Here is a 23129-nt window from a genome sequence, read left to right on the forward strand (position 1 = left end):
ATACTATGAGACTGGCCCTAATACTATGAGACTGGCCCCGATCCTATGAGACTGACCCCAATACTATGAGACTGGCCCCGATACTATGAGACTAGTCCTAATACTATGAGACTGACCCCAATACTATGAGACTGGCCCCGATACTATGAGACTGACCCCAATACTATGAGACTGGCCCCGATACTATGAGACTGGCCCCGATACTATGAGACTGGCCCCGATACTATGAGACTGGCCCCGATCCTATGAGACTGACCCCAATACTATGAGACTGACCCCGATCCTATGAGACTGACCCCAATACTATGAGACTGGCCCCGATACTATGAGACTGGCCCTGATACTATGAGACTGACCCCAATACTATGAGACTGGCCCTAATACTATGAGACTGGCCCCGATACTATGAGACTAGTCCTAATACTATGAGACTGACCCCAATACTATGAGACTGGCCCCGATACTATGAGACTGGCCCCGATACTATGAGACTGACCCCGATACTATGAGACTGACCCCAATACTATGAGACTGGCCCCGATACTATGAGACTGGCCCCGATACTATGAGACTGGCCCCGATACTATGAGACTAGTCCTAATACTATGAGACTGGCCCCGATCCTATGAGACTGACCCCAATACTATGAGACTGACCCCGATACTATGAGACTGACCCCGATACTATGAGACTGGCCCCGATACTATGAGACTGGCCCTGATACTATGAGACTGACCCCGATACTATGAGACTAGTCCTAATACTATGAGACTGGCCCCGATACTATGAGACTAGTCCTAATACTATGAGACTGGCCCCGATCCTATGAGACTGACCCCAATACTATGAGACTGACCCCGATCCTATGAGACTGACCCCAATATTATGAGACTGGCCCCGATCCTATGAGACTGGCCCCGATACTATGAGACTGGCCCCGATACTATAAGACTGACCCCGATACTATGAGACTGGCCCCGTACTATGAGACTGACCCCGATACTATGAGACTGACCCCGATACTATGAGACTGGCCCTGATACTATGAGACTGGTCCTAATGCTATGAGACTGGCCCCGATCCTATGAGACTGGCCCCGATACTATGAGACTGACCCCGATACTATGAGACTGGCCCCGTACTATGAGACTGACCCCGATACTATGAGACTGACCCCGATACTATGAGACTGGCCCCGATACTATGAGACTGGCCCTGATACTATGAGACTGGTCCTAATACTATGAGACTGGCCCTGATCCTATGAGACTGGCCCCGATCCTATGAGACTGGCCCCGATACTATGAGACTGGCCCTGATACTATGAGACTGGCCCTGATACTATGAGACTGGCCCTGATACTATGAGACTGACCCCGATACTATGAGACTGGCCCCGATACTATGAGACTGGCCCCGATACTATGAGACTGGCCCCGATACTATGAGACTGGCCCCGATACTATGAGACTGGCCCCGATCCTATGAGACTGGCCCCGATCCTATGAGACTGGCCCCGATCCTATGAGACTGGCCCCGATACTATGAGACTGGCCCCGATCCTATGAGACTGGGCCCAATACTATAAGACTGACCCCGATACTATGAGACTGACCCCGATACTATGAGACTGGCCCCGATACTATGAGACTGGCCCTAATACTATGAGACTAGTCCTAATACTATGAGACTGGCCCCGATACTATGAGACTGGGCCCGTACTATGAGACTGACCCCGATACTATGAGACTGGCCCTGATACTATGAGACTGACCCCGATACTATGAGACTGGCCCTAATACTATGAGACTAGTCCTAATACTATGAGACTGGCCCCGATACTATGAGACTGGGCCCGTACTATGAGACTGACCCCGATACTATGAGACTGGCCCTGATACTATGAGACTGGGCCCGTACTATGAGACTGACCCCGATACTATGAGACTGACCCCGATACTATGAGACTGGCCCTGATACTATGAGACTGACCCCGATACTATGAGACTGGCCCCGATACTATGAGACTGACCCGATACTATGAGACTGGCCCCGATACTATGAGACTGACCCCGATACTATGAGACTAGCCCTAATACTATGAGACTGGTCCTAATACTATGAGACTGGCCCCGATACTATGAGACTGGCCCTAATACTATGAGACTGACCCCGATACTATGAGACTGGCCCTGATACTATGAGACTGGTCCTAATACTATGAGACTGGCCCTAATACTATGAGACTGGCCCCGATACTATGAGACTGACCCCGATACTATGAGACTGGCCCTGATACTATGAGACTGGCCCCGATACTATGAGACTGACCCCGATACTATGAGACTGGCCCCGATACTATGAGACTGGTCCTAATACTATGAGACTGGCCCTAATACTATGAGACTGGCCCTAATACTATGAGACTAGTCCTAATACTATGAGACTGGCCCTAATACTATGAGACTGGCCCCGATACTATGAGACTGGCCCCGATACTATGAGACTGGCCCTAATACTATGAGACTGGCCCCGATACTATGAGACTGGCCCTGATACTATGAGACTGGCCCTAATACTATGAGACTGACCCCGATACTATGAGACTGACCCCGATACTATGAGACTGGCCCCGATACTATGAGACTGACCCCGATACTATGAGACTGGCCCCGATACTATGAGACTGGCCCCGATACTATGAGACTGGCCCCGATACTATGAGACTGGCCCTAATACTATGAGACTAGTCCTAATACTATGAGACTGGCCCCGATACTATGAGACTGGCCCCGATACTATGAGACTGGCCCCGATACTATAAGACTGACCCCGATACTATGAGACTGGCCCCGTACTATGAGACTGACCCCGATACTATGAGACTGACCCCGATACTATGAGACTGGCCCCGATACTATGAGACTGGTCCTAATACTATGAGACTGGCCCCGATCCTATGAGACTGGCCCCGATACTATGAGACTGGCCCCGATCCTATGAGACTGACCCCGATACTATGAGACTGACCCCGATACTATGAGACTGGCCCCGATACTATGAGACTGGCCCCGATACTATGAGACTAGTCCTAATACTATGAGACTGGCCCCGATACTATGAGACTAGTCCTAATACTATGAGACTGACCCCGATACTATGAGACTGGCCCCGATACTATGAGACTGGCCCTGATACTATGAGACTGGTCCTAATACTATGAGACTGGCCCCGATACTATGAGACTGGTCCCGATACTATGAGACTGGCCCCGATCCTATGAGACTGGGCCCAATACTATAAGACTGACCCCGATACTATGAAACTGGCCCCGATCCTATGAGACTGGCCCCGATACTATGAGACTGGCCCCGATCCTATGAGACTGACCCCAATACTATGAGACTGACCCCGATACTATGATACTGACCCCGATACTATGAGACTGGCCCTGATACTATGAGACTGACCCCGATACTATGAGACTGGCCCTGATACTATGAGACTGTCCCCGATACTATGAGACTGGCCCTGATACTATGAGACTGACCCCGATACTATGAGACTGGCCCCGATACTATGAGACTGGCCCCGATACTATGAGACTGGCCCCGATACTATGAGACTGGCCCCGATACTATGAGACTGACCCGATACTATGAGACTGACCCCGATACTATGAGACTGACCCCGATACTATGAGACTGACCCCGATACTATGAGACTGGCCCCGATACTATGAGACTGGCCCCGATACTATGAGACTAGTCCTAATACTATGAGACTGGCCCCGATACTATGAGACTGACCCCGATACTATGAGACTAGTCCTAATACTATGAGACTGACCCCGATACTATGAGACTGGCCCCAATACTATGAGACTGACCCCGATACTATGAGACTGACCCCGATACTATGAGACTGGCCCTGATACTATGAGACTGACCCCGATACTATGAGACTGGCCCTGATACTATGAGACTGGCCCCGATCCTATGAGACTGACCCCAATACCATGAGACTGACCCCGATCCTATGAGACTGACCCCAATACTATGAGACTGGCCCCGATACTATGAGACTGACCCCGATACTATGAGACTGGCCCCGATACTATGAGACTAGTCCTAATACTATGAGACTGGCCCCGATACTATGAGACTGGCCCCGATCCTATGAGACTGGCCCTAATACTATGAGACTGGCTCCGATACTATGAGACTGGCCCTGATACTATGAGACTGGCCCCGATCCTATGAGACTGGCCCCGATACTATGAGACTGACCCCGATACTATGAGACTGGCCCTGATACTATGAGACTGGGCCCGATACTATGAGACTGGCCCCAATACTATGAGACTGGCCCCGATACTATGAGACTGACCCCGATACTATGAGACTGGCCCTGATACTATGAGACTGGGCCCGATACTATGAGACTGGCCCCGATACTATGAGACTGGCCCCGATACTATGAGACTGACCCGATACTATGAGACTGGCCCCGATACTATGAGACTGACCCCGATACTATGAGACTGGGCCCGTACTATGAGACTGGCCCCGTTACTATGAGACTGGCCCCGATACTATGAGACTAGCCCTAATACTATGAGACTGGTCCTAATACTATGAGACTGGCCCCGATACTATGAGACTGACCCCGATACTATGAGACTGGCCCTGATACTATGAGACTGGCCCCGATACTATGAGACTGACCCCGATACTATGAGACTGGCCCCGATACTATGAGACTGGTCCTAATACTATGAGACTGACCCCGATACTATGAGACTGGCCCTGATACTATGAGACTGGCCCTAATACTATGAGACTGGCCCTAATACTATGAGACTAGTCCTAATACTATGAGACTGGCCCTAATACTATGAGACTGGCCCCGATACTATGAGACTGGCCCCGATACTATGAGACTGGCCCTGATACTATGAGACTGGCACCGATACTATGAGACTGACCCCGATACTATGAGACTGGCCCCGATACTATGAGACTGGTCCTAATACTATGAGACTGGCCCCGATACTATGAGACTGACCCCGATACTATGAGACTGGCCCTGATACTATGAGACTGGCCCCGATACTATGAGACTGACCCCGATACTATGAGACTGGCCCCGATACTATGAGACTGGTCCTAATACTATGAGACTGACCCCGATACTATGAGACTGGCCCTGATACTATGAGACTGGCCCTAATACTATGAGACTGGCCCTAATACTATGAGACTAGTCCTAATACTATGAGACTGGCCCTAATACTATGAGACTGGCCCCGATACTATGAGACTGGCCCCGATACTATGAGACTGGCCCTGATACTATGAGACTGACCCCGATACTATGAGACTGGCCCCGATACTATGAGACTGGCCCTAATACTATGAGACTGGCCCCGATACTATGAGACTGGCCCTGATACTATGAGACTGGCCCTAATACTATGAGACTGACCCCGATACTATGAGACTGACCCCGATACTATGAGACTGGCCCCGATACTATGAGACTGACCCCGATACTATGAGACTGGCCCCGATACTATGAGACTGGCCCCGATACTATGAGACTGGCCCTAATACTATGAGACTAGTCCTAATACTATGAGACTGGCCCCGATACTATGAGACTGGCCCCGTACTATGAGACTGGCCCCGATACTATAAGACTGACCCCGATACTATGAGACTGGCCCCGTACTATGAGACTGACCCCGATACTATGAGACTGACCCCGATACTATGAGACTGGCCCTGATACTATGAGACTGGTCCTAATACTATGAGACTGGCCCCGATACTATGAGACTGGCCCCGATCCTATGAGACTGGCCCCGATACTATGAGACTGACCCCGATACTATGAGACTGGCCCCGATACTATGAGACTGGCCCCGATACTATGAGACTGGCCCGATACTATGAGACTGACCCCGATACTATGAGACTGACCCCGATACTATGAGACTGACCCCGATACTATGAGACTGGCCCCGATACTATGAGACTGGCCCCGATACTATGAGACTAGTCCTAATACTATGAGACTGACCCCGATACTATGAGACTGGCCCCGATACTATGAGACTGGCCCCGATCCTATGAGACTGACCCCAATACTATGAGACTGACCCCGATCCTATGAGACTGACCCCAATACTATGAGACTGGCCCCGATACTATGAGACTGACCCCGATACTATGAGACTGGCCCCGATACTATGAGACTAGTCCTAATACTATGAGACTGGCCCCGATACTATGAGACTGGCCCCGATCCTATGAGACTGACCCCAATACTATGAGACTGACCCCGATACTATGAGACTGACCCCGATACTATGAGACTGACCCCGATACTATGAGACTGACCCCGATACTATGAGACTGACCCCGATACTATGAGACTGGCCCCGATCCTATGAGACTGACCCCGATACTATGAGACTGGCCCCGATACTATGAGACTGGCCCCGATACTATGAGACTGACCCGATACTATGAGACTGACCCCGATACTATGAGACTGACCCCGATACTATGAGACTGGCCCCGATCCTATGAGACTGACCCCGATACTATGAGACTGACCCCGATACTATGAGACTGGCCCCGATACTATGAGACTGGCCCCGATACTATGAGACTGGCCCCGATACTATGAGACTAGTCCTAATACTATGAGACTGGCCCCGATACTATGAGACTGACCCCGATACTATGAGACTGGCCCCGATACTATGAGACTGGCCCCGATACTATGAGACTGGCCCCGATCCTATGAGACTGGGCCCAATACTATAAGACTGACCCCGATACTATGAAACTGGCCCCGATCCTATGAGACTGGCCCCGATCCTATGAGACTGACCCCAATACTATGAGACTGACCCCGATACTATGAGACTGACCCCGATACTATGAGACTGGCCCCGATACTATGAGACTGACCCGATACTATGAGACTGACCCCGATACTATGAGACTGGCCCCGATACTATGAGACTGGCCCCGATACTATGAGACTAGTCCTAATACTATGAGACTGGCCCCGATACTATGAGACTGGCCCCGATCCTATGAGACTGGCCCCGATACTATGAGACTGACCCCGATACTATGAGACTGACCCCGATACTATGAGACTGGCCCTGATACTATGAGACTGGCCCCGATACTATGAGACTGACCCCGATACTATGAGACTGACCCCGATACTATGAGACTGGCCCTGATACTATGAGACTGGCCCCGTACTATGAGACTGACCCCGATACTATGAGACTGGCCCTAATACTATGAGACTGGCCCCGATACTATGAGACTGGCCCTGATACTATGAGACTGACCCCGATACTATGAGACTGACCCCGATACTATGAGACTGACCCCGATACTATGAGACTGGCCCTGATACTATGAGACTGGCCCCGTACTATGAGACTGACCCCGATACTATGAGACTGGCCCTAATACTATGAGACTGGCCCCGATACTATGAGACTGACCCCGATACTATGAGACTGGCCCTGATACTATGAGACTGGCCCCGATACTATGAGACTGACCCCGATACTATAAGACTGGCCCCGATACTATGAGACTGGGCCCGTACTATGAGACTGACCCCGATACTATGAGACTGGCCCTGATACTATGAGACTGGGCCCGTACTATGAGACTGACCCCGATACTATGAGACTGACCCCGATACTATGAGACTGGCCCTGATACTATGAGACTGGCCCTAATACTATGAGACTGACCCCGATACTATGAGACTGGCCCCGATACTATGAGACTGACCCGATACTATGAGACTGGCCCCGATACTATGAGACTGGCCCCGATACTATGAGACTGACCCCGATACTATGAGACTAGCCCTAATACTATGAGACTGGTCCTAATACTATGAGACTGGCCCCGATACTATGAGACTGACCCCGATACTATAAGACTGACCCCGATACTATGAGACTGGCCCCGATACTATGAGACTAGTCCTAATACTATGAGACTGGCCCTAATACTATGAGACTGGCCCTAATACTATGAGACTGGCCCTAATACTATGAGACTGACCCCGATACTATGAGACTGGCCCCGATACTATAAGACTGGCCCTAATACTATGAGACTGGCCCCGATACTATGAGACTGACCCCGATACTATGAGACTGGCCCTGATACTATGAGACTGGCCCCGATACTATGAGACTGACCCCAATACTATGAGACTGGCCCCGATACTATGAGACTGGTCCTAATACTATGAGACTGGCCCTAATACTATGAGACTGGCCCTAATACTATGAGACTAGTCCTAATACTATGAGACTGGCCCTAATACTATGAGACTGGCCCCGATACTATGAGACTGGCCCCGATACTATGAGACTGGCCCTAATACTATGAGACTGGCCCCGATACTATGAGACTGGCCCTGATACTATGAGACTGGCCCTAATACTATGAGACTGACCCCGATACTATGAGACTGACCCCGATACTATGAGACTGGCCCCGATACTATGAGACTGACCCCGATACTATGAGACTGCCCCGATACTATGAGACTGGCCCCGATACTATGAGACTGGCCCCGATACTATGAGACTGGCCCTAATACTATGAGACTAGTCCTAATACTATGAGACTGGCCCCGATACTATGAGACTGGCCCCGTACTATGAGACTGGCCCCGATACTATAAGACTGACCCCGATACTATGAGACTGGCCCCGATACTATGAGACTGGCCCCGATCCTATGAGACTGACCCCGATACTATGAGACTGGCCCCGATACTATGAGACTGGCCCCGATACTATGAGACTGGCCCCGATACTATGAGACTGACCCCGATACTATGAGACTGACCCCGATACTATGAGACTGGCCCTGATACTATGAGACTGGTCCTAATACTATGAGACTGGCCCCGATCCTATGAGACTGGCCCCGATACTATGAGACTGGCCCCGATACTATGAGACTGGCCCCGATACTATGAGACTGACCCGATACTATGAGACTGGCCCCGATACTATGAGACTGGCCCCGATACTATGAGACTGGCCCCGATCCTATGAGACTGGCCCCGATACTATGAGACTGACCCCGATACTATGAGACTGGCCCCGATACTATGAGACTGGCCCCGATACTATGAGACTAGTCCTAATACTATGAGACTGGCCCCGATACTATGAGACTAGTCCTAATACTATGAGACTGGCCCCGATACTATGAGACTGACCCCGATACTATGAGACTAGTCCTAATACTATGAGACTGACCCCGATACTATGAGACTGGCCCCGATACTATGAGACTGGCCCCGATCCTATGAGACTGACCCCAATACTATGAGACTGACCCCGATCCTATGAGACTGACCCCAATACTATGAGACTGGCCCCGATACTATGAGACTGGCCCTGATACTATGAGACTGACCCCAATACTATGAGACTGGCCCTAATACTATGAGACTGGCCCCGATACTATGAGACTAGTCCTAATACTATGAGACTGACCCCAATACTATGAGACTGGCCCCGATACTATGAGACTGACCCCGATACTATGAGACTGACCCCAATACTATGAGACTGGCCCCGATACTATGAGACTGGCCCCGATACTATGAGACTGGCCCCGATCCTATGAGACTGACCCCAATACTATGAGACTGACCCCGATCCTATGAGACTGACCCCAATACTATGAGACTGGCCCCGATACTATGAGACTGGCCCTGATACTATGAGACTGACCCCAATACTATGAGACTGGCCCTAATACTATGAGACTGACCCCAATACTATGAGACTGGCCCCGATACTATGAGACTGGCCCCGATACTATGAGACTGACCCCGATACTATGAGACTGACCCCAATACTATGAGACTGGCCCCGATACTATGAGACTGGCCCCGATACTATGAGACTGGCCCCGATACTATGAGACTAGTCCTAATACTATGAGACTGGCCCCGATCCTATGAGACTGACCCCAATACTATGAGACTGACCCCGATACTATGAGACTGACCCCGATACTATGAGACTGGCCCCGATACTATGAGACTGACCCGATACTATGAGACTGACCCCGATACTATGAGACTGGCCCCGATACTATGAGACTAGTCCTAATACTATGAGACTGGCCCCGATACTATGAGACTAGTCCTAATACTATGAGACTGGCCCCGATCCTATGAGACTGACCCCAATACTATGAGACTGACCCCGATCCTATGAGACTGACCCCAATACTATGAGACTGGCCCCGATCCTATGAGACTGGCCCCGATACTATGAGACTGGCCCCGATACTATAAGACTGACCCCGATACTATGAGACTGGCCCCGTACTATGAGACTGACCCCGATACTATGAGACTGACCCCGATACTATGAGACTGGCCCTGATACTATGAGACTGGTCCTAATGCTATGAGACTGGCCCCGATCCTATGAGACTGGCCCCGATACTATGAGACTGACCCCGATACTATGAGACTGGCCCCGATACTATGAGACTGACCCCGATACTATGAGACTGGCCCCGTACTATGAGACTGACCCCGATACTATGAGACTGACCCCGATACTATGAGACTGGCCCTGATACTATGAGACTGGTCCTAATACTATGAGACTGGCCCTGATCCTATGAGACTGGCCCCGATCCTATGAGACTGGCCCCGATACTATGAGACTGGCCCTGATACTATGAGACTGGCCCTGATACTATGAGACTGACCCCGATACTATGAGACTGGCCCCGATACTATGAGACTGGCCCCGATACTATGAGACTGGCCCCGATACTATGAGACTGGCCCCGATACTATGAGACTGGCCCCGATCCTATGAGACTGGCCCCGATCCTATGAGACTGGCCCCGATCCTATGAGACTGGCCCCGATACTATGAGACTGGCCCCGATCCTATGAGACTGGGCCCAATACTATAAGACTGACCCCGATACTATGAGACTGACCCCGATACTATGAGACTGGCCCCGTACTATGAGACTGACCCCGATACTATGAGACTGGCCCTAATACTATGAGACTAGTCCTAATACTATGAGACTGGCCCTGATACTATGAGACTGACCCCGATACTATGAGACTGGCCCCGTACTATGAGACTGACCCCGATACTATGAGACTGGCCCTAATACTATGAGACTAGTCCTAATACTATGAGACTGGCCCCGATACTATGAGACTGGGCCCGTACTATGAGACTGACCCCGATACTATGAGACTGGCCCTGATACTATGAGACTGGGCCCGTACTATGAGACTGACCCCGATACTATGAGACTGACCCCGATACTATGAGACTGGCCCTGATACTATGAGACTGACCCCGATACTATGAGACTGGCCCCGATACTATGAGACTGACCCGATACTATGAGACTGGCCCCGATACTATGAGACTGACCCCGATACTATGAGACTAGCCCTAATACTATGAGACTGGTCCTAATACTATGAGACTGGCCCCGATACTATGAGACTGGCCCCGATACTATGAGACTGGCCCTAATACTATGAGACTGACCCCGATACTATGAGACTGGCCCTGATACTATGAGACTGGTCCTAATACTATGAGACTGGCCCTAATACTATGAGACTGGCCCCGATACTATGAGACTGACCCCGATACTATGAGACTGGCCCTGATACTATGAGACTGGCCCCGATACTATGAGACTGACCCCGATACTATGAGACTGGCCCCGTACTATGAGACTGACCCCGATACTATGAGACTGACCCCGATACTATGAGACTGGCCCCGATACTATGAGACTGGCCCCGATACTATGAGACTGGCCCCGATACTATGAGACTGGTCCTAATACTATGAGACTGGCCCTAATACTATGAGACTGGCCCTAATACTATGAGACTAGTCCTAATACTATGAGACTGGCCCCGATACTATGAGACTGGCCCCGATACTATGAGACTGGCCCCGATACTATGAGACTGGCCCTAATACTATGAGACTGGCCCCGATACTATGAGACTGGCCCTGATACTATGAGACTGGCCCTAATACTATGAGACTGACCCCGATACTATGAGACTGACCCCGATACTATGAGACTGGCCCCGATACTATGAGACTGACCCCGATACTATGAGACTGGCCCCGATACTATGAGACTGGCCCCGATACTATGAGACTGGCCCTAATACTATGAGACTAGTCCTAATACTATGAGACTGGCCCCGATACTATGAGACTGGCCCCGATACTATGAGACTGGCCCCGATACTATAAGACTGACCCCGATACTATGAGACTGGCCCCGTACTATGAGACTGACCCCGATACTATGAGACTGACCCCGATACTATGAGACTGGCCCCGATACTATGAGACTGGTCCTAATACTATGAGACTGGCCCCGATCCTATGAGACTGGCCCCGATACTATGAGACTGGCCCCGATCCTATGAGACTGACCCCGATACTATGAGACTGACCCCGATACTATGAGACTGGCCCCGATACTATGAGACTGGCCCCGATACTATGAGACTAGTCCTAATACTATGAGACTGGCCCCGATACTATGAGACTAGTCCTAATACTATGAGACTGACCCCGATACTATGAGACTGGCCCCGATACTATGAGACTGGCCCTGATACTATGAGACTGGTCCTAATACTATGAGACTGGCCCCGATACTATGAGACTGGTCCCGATACTATGAGACTGGCCCCGATCCTATGAGACTGGGCCCAATACTATAAGACTGACCCCGATACTATGAAACTGGCCCCGATCCTATGAGACTGGCCCCGATACTATGAGACTGGCCCCGATCCTATGAGACTGACCCCAATACTATGAGACTGACCCCGATACTATGATACTGACCCCGATACTATGAGACTGGCCCTGATACTATGAGACTGACCCCGATACTATGAGACTGGCCCTGATACTATGAGACTGTCCCCGATACTATGAGACTGGCCCTGATACTATGAGACTGACCCCGATACTATGAGACTGGCCCCGATACTATGAGACTGGCCCCGATACTATGAGACTGGCCCCGATACTATGAGACTGGCCCCGATACTATGAGACTGACCCGATACTATGAGACTGGCCCCGATCCTATGAGACTGACCCCGATACTATGAGACTGACCCCGATACTATGAGACTGACCCCGATACTATGAGACTGACCCCGATACTATGAGACTGACCCCGATACTATGAGACTGACCCCGATACTATGAGACTGGCCCCGATACTATGAGACTGGCCCCGATACTATGAGACTAGTCCTAATACTATGAGACTGACCCCGATACTATGAGACTAGTCCTAATACTATGAGACTGACCCCGATACTATGAGACTGGCCCCAATACTATGAGACTGACCCCGATACTATGAGACTGACCCCGATACTATGAGACTGGCCCTGATACTATGAGACTGACCCCGATACTATGAGACTGGCCCTGATACTATGAGACTGGCCCCGATCCTATGAGACTGACCCCAATACCATGAGACTGACCCCGATCCTATGAGACTGACCCCAATACTATGAGACTGGCCCCGATACTATGAGACTGACCCCGATACTATGAGACTGACCCCGATACTATGAGACTGGCCCCGATACTATGAGACTAGTCCTAATACTATGAGACTGGCCCCGATACTATGAGACTGGCCCCGATCCTATGAGACTGACCCCAATACTATGAGACTGACCCCGATACTATGAGACTGGCCCCGATACTATGAGACTGGCCCTGATACTATGAGACTGGCCCCGATCCTATGAGACTGGCCCCGATACTATGAGACTGACCCCGATACTATGAGACTGGCCCTGATACTATGAGACTGGGCCCGATACTATGAGACTGGCCCCAATACTATGAGACTGGCCCCGATACTATGAGACTGACCCCGATACTATGAGACTGGCCCTGATACTATGAGACTGGGCCCGATACTATGAGACTGGCCCCGATACTATGAGACTGGCCCCGATACTATGAGACTGACCCGATACTATGAGACTGGCCCCGATACTATGAGACTGACCCCGATACTATGAGACTGGGCCCGTACTATGAGACTGGCCCCGATACTATGAGACTGGCCCCGATACTATGAGACTAGCCCTAATACTATGAGACTGGTCCTAATACTATGAGACTGGCCCCGATACTATGAGACTGACCCCGATACTATGAGACTGGCCCTGATACTATGAGACTGGCCCCGATACTATGAGACTGACCCCGATACTATGAGACTGGCCCTGATACTATGAGACTGGCCCCGATACTATGAGACTGACCCCGATACTATGAGACTGGCCCCGATACTATGAGACTGGTCCTAATACTATGAGACTGACCCCGATACTATGAGACTGGCCCTGATACTATGAGACTGGCCCTGATACTATGAGACTGGCCCTAATACTATGAGACTAGTCCTAATACTATGAGACTGGCCCTAATACTATGAGACTGGCCCCGATACTATGAGACTGGCCCCGATACTATGAGACTGGCCCTGATACTATGAGACTGACCCCGATACTATGAGACTGGCCCCGATACTATGAGACTGGCCCTAATACTATGAGACTGGCCCCGATACTATGAGACTGGCCCTGATACTATGAGACTGGCCCCGATACTATGAGACTGACCCCGATACTATGAGACTGGCCCTAATACTATGAGACTGGCCCCGATACTATGAGACTGGCCCTGATACTATAAGACTGGCCCCGATACTATGAGACTGACCCCGATACTATGAGACTGACCCCGATACTATGAGACTGGCCCCGATACTATGAGACTGACCCCGATACTATGAGACTGGCCCCGATACTATGAGACTGGCCCCGATACTATGAGACTGGCCCTAATACTATGAGACTAGTCCTAATACTATGAGACTGGCCCCGATACTATGAGACTGGCCCCGTACTATGAGACTGGCCCCGATACTATAAGACTGACCCCGATACTATGAGACTGGCCCCGTACTATGAGACTGACCCCGATACTATGAGACTGACCCCGATACTATGAGACTGGCCCTGATACTATGAGACTGGTCCTAATACTATGAGACTGGCCCCGATACTATGAGACTGGCCCCGATCCTATGAGACTGGCCCCGATACTATGAGACTGACCCCGATACTATGAGACTGGCCCCGATACTATGAGACTGGCCCCGATACTATGAGACTGGCCCGATACTATGAGACTGACCCCGATACTATGAGACTGACCCCGATACTATGAGACTGACCCCGATACTATGAGACTGGCCCCGATACTATGAGACTGGCCCCGATACTATGAGACTAGTCCTAATACTATGAGACTGGCCCCGATACTATGAGACTGACCCCGATACTATGAGACTAGTCCTAATACTATGAGACTGACCCCGATACTATGAGACTGGCCCCGATACTATGAGACTGGCCCCGATCCTATGAGACTGACCCCAATAGTATGAGACTGACCCCGATCCTATGAGACTGACCCCAATACTATGAGACTGGCCCCGATACTATGAGACTGACCCCGATACTATGAGACTGGCCCCGATACTATGAGACTAGTCCTAATACTATGAGACTGGCCCCGATACTATGAGACTGACCCCAATACTATGAGACTGACCCCGATACTATGAGACTGACCCCGATACTATGAGACTGGCCCCGATACTATGAGACTGGCCCCGTACTATGAGACTGACCCCGATACTATGAGACTGACCCCGATACTATGAGACTGACCCCGATACTATGAGACTGACCCCGATACTATGAGACTGGCCCCGATCCTATGAGACTGACCCCGATACTATGAGACTGGCCCCGATACTATGAGACTGGCCCCGATACTATGAGACTGACCCGATACTATGAGACTGACCCCGATACTATGAGACTGACCCCGATACTATGAGACTGGCCCCGATCCTATGAGACTGACCCCGATACTATGAGACTGGCCCCGATACTATGAGACTGGCCCCGATACTATGAGACTGGCCCCGATACTATGAGACTAGTCCTAATACTATGAGACTGGCCCCGATACTATGAGACTGACCCCGATACTATGAGACTGGCCCCGATACTATGAGACTGGCCCCGATACTATGAGACTGGCCCCGATCCTATGAGACTGGGCCCAATACTATAAGACTGACCCCGATACTATGAAACTGGCCCCGATCCTATGAGACTGGCCCCGATCCTATGAGACTGACCCCAATACTATGAGACTGACCCCGATACTATGAGACTGACCCCGATACTATGAGACTGGCCCCGATACTATGAGACTGACCCGATACTATGAGACTGACCCCGATACTATGAGACTGGCCCCGATACTATGAGACTGGCCCCGATACTATGAGACTAGTCCTAATACTATGAGACTGGCCCCGATACTATGAGACTGACCCCGATACTATGAGACTGGCCCCGATACTATGAGACTGGCCCTAATACTATGAGACTAGTCCTAATACTATGAGACTGACCCCGATACTATGAGACTGGCCCCGATACTATGAGACTGGCCCCGATCCTATGAGACTGACCCCAATACTATGAGACTGACCCCGATCCTATGAGACTGACCCCAATACTATGAGACTGGCCCCGATACTATGAGACTGACCCCGATACTATGAGACTGACCCCGATACTATGAGACTGGCCCCGATACTATGAGACTAGTCCTAATACTATGAGACTGGCCCCGATACTATGAGACTGGCCCCGATCCTATGAGACTGACCCCAATACTATGAGACTGACCCCGATACTATGAGACTGACCCCGATACTATGAGACTGGCCCCGATACTATGAGACTAGTCCTAATACTATGAGACTGGCCCCGATACTATGAGACTAGTCCTAATACTATGAGACTGGCCCCGATCCTATGAGACTGACCCCAATACTATGAGACTGACCCCGATCCTATGAGACTGACCCCAATACTATGAGACTGGCCCCGATACTATGAGACTGGTCCTAATACTATGAGACTGGCCCCGATCCTATGAGACTGGCCCCGATCCTATGAGACTGGCCCCGATACTATGAGACTGGCCCCGATACTATAAGACTGGCCCCGATACTATGAGACTGGCCCCGATACTATAAGACTGGCCCCGATACTATGAGACTGGCCCCGATACTATGAGACTGGCCCCAATACTATGAGACTGGCCCCGTACTATGAGACTGACCCCGATACTATGAGACTGACCCCGATACTATGAGACTGGCCCTGATACTATGAGACTGGTCCTAATACTATGAGACTGGCCCCGATCCTATGAGACTGGCCCCGATACTATGAGACTGATCCCGATACTATAAGACTGACCCCGATACTATGAGACTGGCCCCGTACTATGAGACTGGCCCCGATACTATGAGACTGGTCCTAATACTATGAGACTGACCCCGATACTATGAGACTGGCCCCGATACTATGAGACTGACCCCAATACTATGAGACTGACCCCGATACTATGAGACTGACCCCGATACTATGAGACTGGCCCCGATACTATGAGACTGGCCCCGATCCTATGAGACTGGCCCCGATACTATGAGACTGGCCCCGATCCTATGAGACTGGGCCCAATACTATAAGACTGACCCCGATACTATGAGACTGGCCCCGATCCTATGAGACTGGCCCCGATATTAGCAAGAGACTGACCCCGATACTATGAGACTGGCCCCGATACTATGAGACTGGCCCCGATACTATGAGACTGACCCCGATACTATGAGACTGGCCCTAATACTATGAGACTGACCCCGATACTATGAGACTGGCCCCGATCCTATGAGACTGGCCCTAATACTATGAGACTGACCCCAATACTATGAGACTGGCCCCGATACTATGAGACTGGCCCCGATACTATGAGACTGACCCCGATACTATGAGACTGGCCCCGATACTATGAGACTGGCCCCGATACTATGAGACTGGCCCCGATACTATGAGACTGGCCCCGATACTATGAGACTGGCCCCGATACTATGAGACTGGCCCCGATACTATGAGACTGGCCCCGATACTATGAGACTGACCCCGATACTATGAGACTGGCCCCGATACTATGAGACTGACCCCGATACTATGAGACTGGCCCCGATACTATGAGACTGGCCCCGATACTATGAGACTGGCCCCGATACTATGAGACTAGTCCTAATACTATGAGACTGGCCCCGATACTATGAGACTGACCCCGATACTATGAGACTGGCCCCGATACTATGAGACTGGCCCCGATACTATGAGACTGGCCCCGATCCTATGAGACTGGGCCCAATACTATAAGACTGACCCCGATACTATGAAACTGGCCCCGATCCTATGAGACTGGCCCCGATCCTATGAGACTGACCCCAATACTATGAGACTGACCCCGATACTATGAGACTGACCCCGATACTATGAGACTGGCCCCGATACTATGAGACTGACCCGATACTATGAGACTGACCCCGATACTATGAGACTGGCCCCGATACTATGAGACTGGCCCCGATACTATGAGACTAGTCCTAATACTATGAGACTGGCCCCGATACTATGAGACTGACCCCGATACTATGAGACTGGCCCCGATACTATGAGACTGGCCCTAATACTATGAGACTAGTCCTAATACTATGAGACTGACCCCGATACTATGAGACTGGCCCCGATACTATGAGACTGGCCCCGATCCTATGAGACTGACCCCAATACTATGAGACTGACCCCGATCCTATGAGACTGACCCCAATACTATGAGACTGGCCCCGATACTATGAGACTGACCCCGATACTATGAGACTGACCCCGATACTATGAGACTGGCCCCGATACTATGAGACTAGTCCTAATACTATGAGACTGGCCCCGATCCTATGAGACTGACCCCAATACTATGAGACTGACCCCGATCCTATGAGACTGACCCCAATACTATGAGACTGGCCCCGATACTATGAGACTGGTCCTAATACTATGAGACTGGCCCCGATCCTATGAGACTGGCCCCGATCCTATGAGACTGGCCCCGATACTATGAGACTGGCCCCGATACTATAAGACTGGCCCCGATACTATGAGACTGGCCCCGATACTATAAGACTGGCCCCGATACTATGAGACTGGCCCCGATACTATGAGACTGGCCCCAATACTATGAGACTGGCCCCGTACTATGAGACTGACCCCGATACTATGAGACTGACCCCGATACTATGAGACTGGCCCTGATACTATGAGACTGGTCCTAATACTATGAGACTGGCCCCGATCCTATGAGACTGGCCCCGATACTATGAGACTGACCCCGATACTATAAGACTGACCCCGATACTATGAGACTGGCCCCGTACTATGAGACTGGCCCCGATACTATGAGACTGGTCCTAATACTATGAGACTGACCCCGATACTATGAGACTGGCCCCGATACTATGAGACTGACCCCAATACTATGAGACTGACCCCGATACTATGAGACTGACCCCGATACTATGAGACTGGCCCCGATACTATGAGACTGGCCCCGATCCTATGAGACTGGCCCCGATACTATGAGACTGGCCCCGATCCTATGAGACTGGGCCCAATACTATAAGACTGACCCCGATACTATGAGACTGGCCCCGATCCTATGAGACTGGCCCCGATATTAGCAAGAGACTGACCCCGATACTATGAGACTGGCCCCGATACTATGAGACTGGCCCCGATACTATGAGACTGACCCCGATACTATGAGACTGGCCCTAATACTATGAGACTGACCCCGATACTATGAGACTGGCCCCGATCCTATGAGACTGGCCCTAATACTATGAGACTGACCCCAATACTATGAGACTGGCCCCGATACTATGAGACTGGCCCCGATACTATGAGACTGACCCCGATACTATGAGACTGGCCCCGATACTATGAGACTGGCCCCGATACTATGAGACTGGCCCCGATACTATGAGACTGGCCCCGATACTATGAGACTGGCCCCGATACTATGAGACTGGCCCCGATACTATGAGACTGGCCCCGATACTATGAGACTGACCCCGATACTATGAGACTGGCCCCGATACTATGAGACTGACCCCGATACTATGAGACTGACCCCGATACTATGAGACTAGTCATAATACTATAAGATTGGCCCCGATACTATGAGACGTGATCTTAAACTAGACCAGACTAGACTAGAAATGTGAAGATGTCTTGGTCAGCAAGGTCAGAGACAGAGGTGCAGGGTGAGAAAGACAACACTCTGAGAATACAGGTGCAGACCAGGAGAGGTCCTAGACATGAGGCCAAGAGGTTGTGAGGATGGAGGAGGACACTGTACAGAGCAGGAGAGGTCCTAGACATGAGGCCATGTGGTTGTGAGGATGGAGGAGGACACTGTGCAGAACAGGAGAGGTCCTAGACATGAGAGCAAGAGATTGTGAGGATGGAGGAGGACACTGTGCAGGACAGGAGGTCCTAGACATGAGAGCAAGAGGTTGTGAGGATGGAGGAGGACACTGTGCAGAACAGGAGAGGTCCTAGACATGAGAGCAAGAGGTTGTGATGATGGAGGAGGACACTGTACAGAGCAGGAGAGGTCCTAGACATGAGGCCATGAGGTTGTGAGGATGGAGGAGGACACTGTGCAGAACAGGAGAGGTCCTAGACATGAGAGCAAGAGATTGTGAGGATGGAGGAGGACACTGTGCAGGACAGGAGGTCCTAGACATGAGAGCAAGAGGTTGTGAGGATGGAGGAGGACACTGTGCAGAACAGGAGAGGTCCTAGACATGAGAGCAAGAGGTTGTGATGATGGAGGAGGACACTGTGCAGAACAGGAGAGGTCCTAGACATGAGGCCAAGAGGTTGTGAGGATGGAGGAGGACACTGTACAGAGCAGGAGAGGTCCTAGACATGAGGCCATGAGGTTGTGAGGATGGAGGAGGACACTGTGCAGAACAGGAGAGGTCCTAGACATGAGAGCAAGAGGTTGTGAGGATGGAGGAGGACACTGTGCAGGACAGGAGAGGTCCTAGACATGAGAGCAAGAGGTTGTGATGATGGAGGAGGACACTGTGCAGAACAGGAGAGGTCCTAGATATGAGGCCATGAGGTTGTGAGGATGGAGGAGGACACTGTACAGAACAGGAGAGGTCCTGAAGATGAGATTGTGAGGATGGAGGAGGACACTGTGCAGAACAGGAGAGGTCCTAGATATGAGGCCATGAGGTTGTGAGGATGGAGGAGGACACTGTGCAGGACAGGAGAGGTCCTGAAGATGAGGTTGTGAGGATGGAGGAGGACACTGTGCAGGACAGGAGAGGTCCTGAAGATGAGGTTGTGAGGATGGAGGAGGACACTGTGCAGGACAGGAGAGGTCCTAGACATGAGAGCAAGAGGTTGTGAGGATGGAGGAGGACACTGTGCAGAACAGGAGAGGTCCTAGATATGAGGCCATGAGGTTGTGATGATGGAGGAGGACACTGTGCAGAACAGGAGAGGTCCTAGATATGAGGCCATGAGGTTGTGAGGATGGAGGAGGACACTGTACAGAACAGGAGAGGTCCTGAAGATGAGATTGTGAGGATGGAGGAGGACACTGTGCAGAACAGGAGAGGTCCTGAAGATGAGGTTGTGAGGATGGAGGAGGACACTGTGCAGAACAGGAGAGGTCCTAGACATGAGGCCAAGAGGTTGTGAGGATGGAGGAGGACACTGCAGAACAGGAGGTCCTAGACATGAGGCCAAGAGCTTGTGAGGATGGAGGAGGACACTGTGCAGGACATAAGTCCTGGAGATGAGGCAATATAGTGACATATCTCTCAGTGTACCACGTATAACCATATTTTGAACCTAGGGTAGAGGGGCGGGTTTTGAGTTACTCAGATGTTGCCCACCACCACCACCACATCGTCTTTCTTTCCTTCTCTTCCAAGCTGAATGCTCTTAATACAATTGCTGACTTCTATCTTCTAGTGGTGCCCAAGACCCCAGAGAATGTGACTTTCACCAAAGAGAAGATCATGTGGTCAAACCCATCTTGGACACCTTATCCGTCCTTCTTCCCCCTGCTGTTTGAGCTCACTGTCAGATATCGCAACAACACGATTGTGAGTAGAGTTTTGTGTGCAGATGAGCCCGGGACAACATGAGTGAGCTTCTCCTGACCTCCTCTCTAGCGTTCGCTTTAAGGGCCTTTGACCAGGTTCTACCTTGTGACTAGTTTCACCGAGTATCACATTTGCCCTGGGTTTCACAAGGTTGGACCCACATTTTCACTACTTCCAGTTCCACCAGGTTCTAGATCTTCACCTGATATCACATCTGACCTGGTTCCACATTTTCTCAATATCTTCATATAACTGATGGGATATCTTGTTATTATCCAGGTGGCTGTAGGTCCTTATACATCTGGAGCAGTGACCACCATTACTGAGAGTGTTTATTTACTAGGCCCAAACTGCTCCACCTTCTCCAGCCTTAGGACAACCCCATATACCATAACTGCCCCATGTTCATGCTCAGAGGGGGCAATGTCAGTTTCCATATACGTGTTATAGACGTGACTTTATTGTCCAGGTGACAAAAAGAACAGAGGAGCAAAATTACAGTGCGAAGGATGTGCAGACAATCCGTGTCCGCTGCAGAGATCTCTATAACCCTTCATCATGGAGCCCCTGGAGCCCACGTCTGAACGTCAGAGCGTAGAAGAACCCTCGTAAGTCATAGATATTCTCTGTACCCGAATATCAGAACCAGAGCAAGACCAGTGGTGATCCTACAGTCCCCCAGTCACTATAGTATGACCAGTGGTGATTCTACAGTCCTGCACTAACTATAGTGTGACCAGTGGTGATCCTACAGTCCCTGACTCACTATAGTCTGACCAGTGGTGATCCTACAGTCCCGACTCACTATAGTGTGACCAGTGGTGAACCTATAGTC

The 23129-nt window shown here is 50.7% G+C and overlaps 1 protein-coding gene across 1 annotated transcript in view; it reads left to right on the forward strand.

The window, feature by feature from the left end:
* LOC142187317 (interleukin-12 subunit beta-like) overlaps positions 1-22895 on the forward strand; it is a 61943-nt gene extending 39048 nt beyond the window's left edge. The window contains exons 5-6 of the mRNA XM_075261541.1: positions 22161-22294; positions 22764-22895. Coding sequence (XP_075117642.1) covers positions 22161-22294; positions 22764-22892 — 263 coding nt within the window. The 3' untranslated portion in view covers positions 22893-22895. The remainder of the gene's footprint in view (positions 1-22160; positions 22295-22763) is intronic.
* Positions 22896-23129: the final 234 nt, after the last annotated feature.

Source organism: Leptodactylus fuscus, unplaced genomic scaffold, assembly GCF_031893055.1.
Source record: "Leptodactylus fuscus isolate aLepFus1 unplaced genomic scaffold, aLepFus1.hap2 HAP2_SCAFFOLD_187, whole genome shotgun sequence".
NCBI lineage: Eukaryota > Metazoa > Chordata > Amphibia > Anura > Leptodactylidae > Leptodactylus > Leptodactylus fuscus.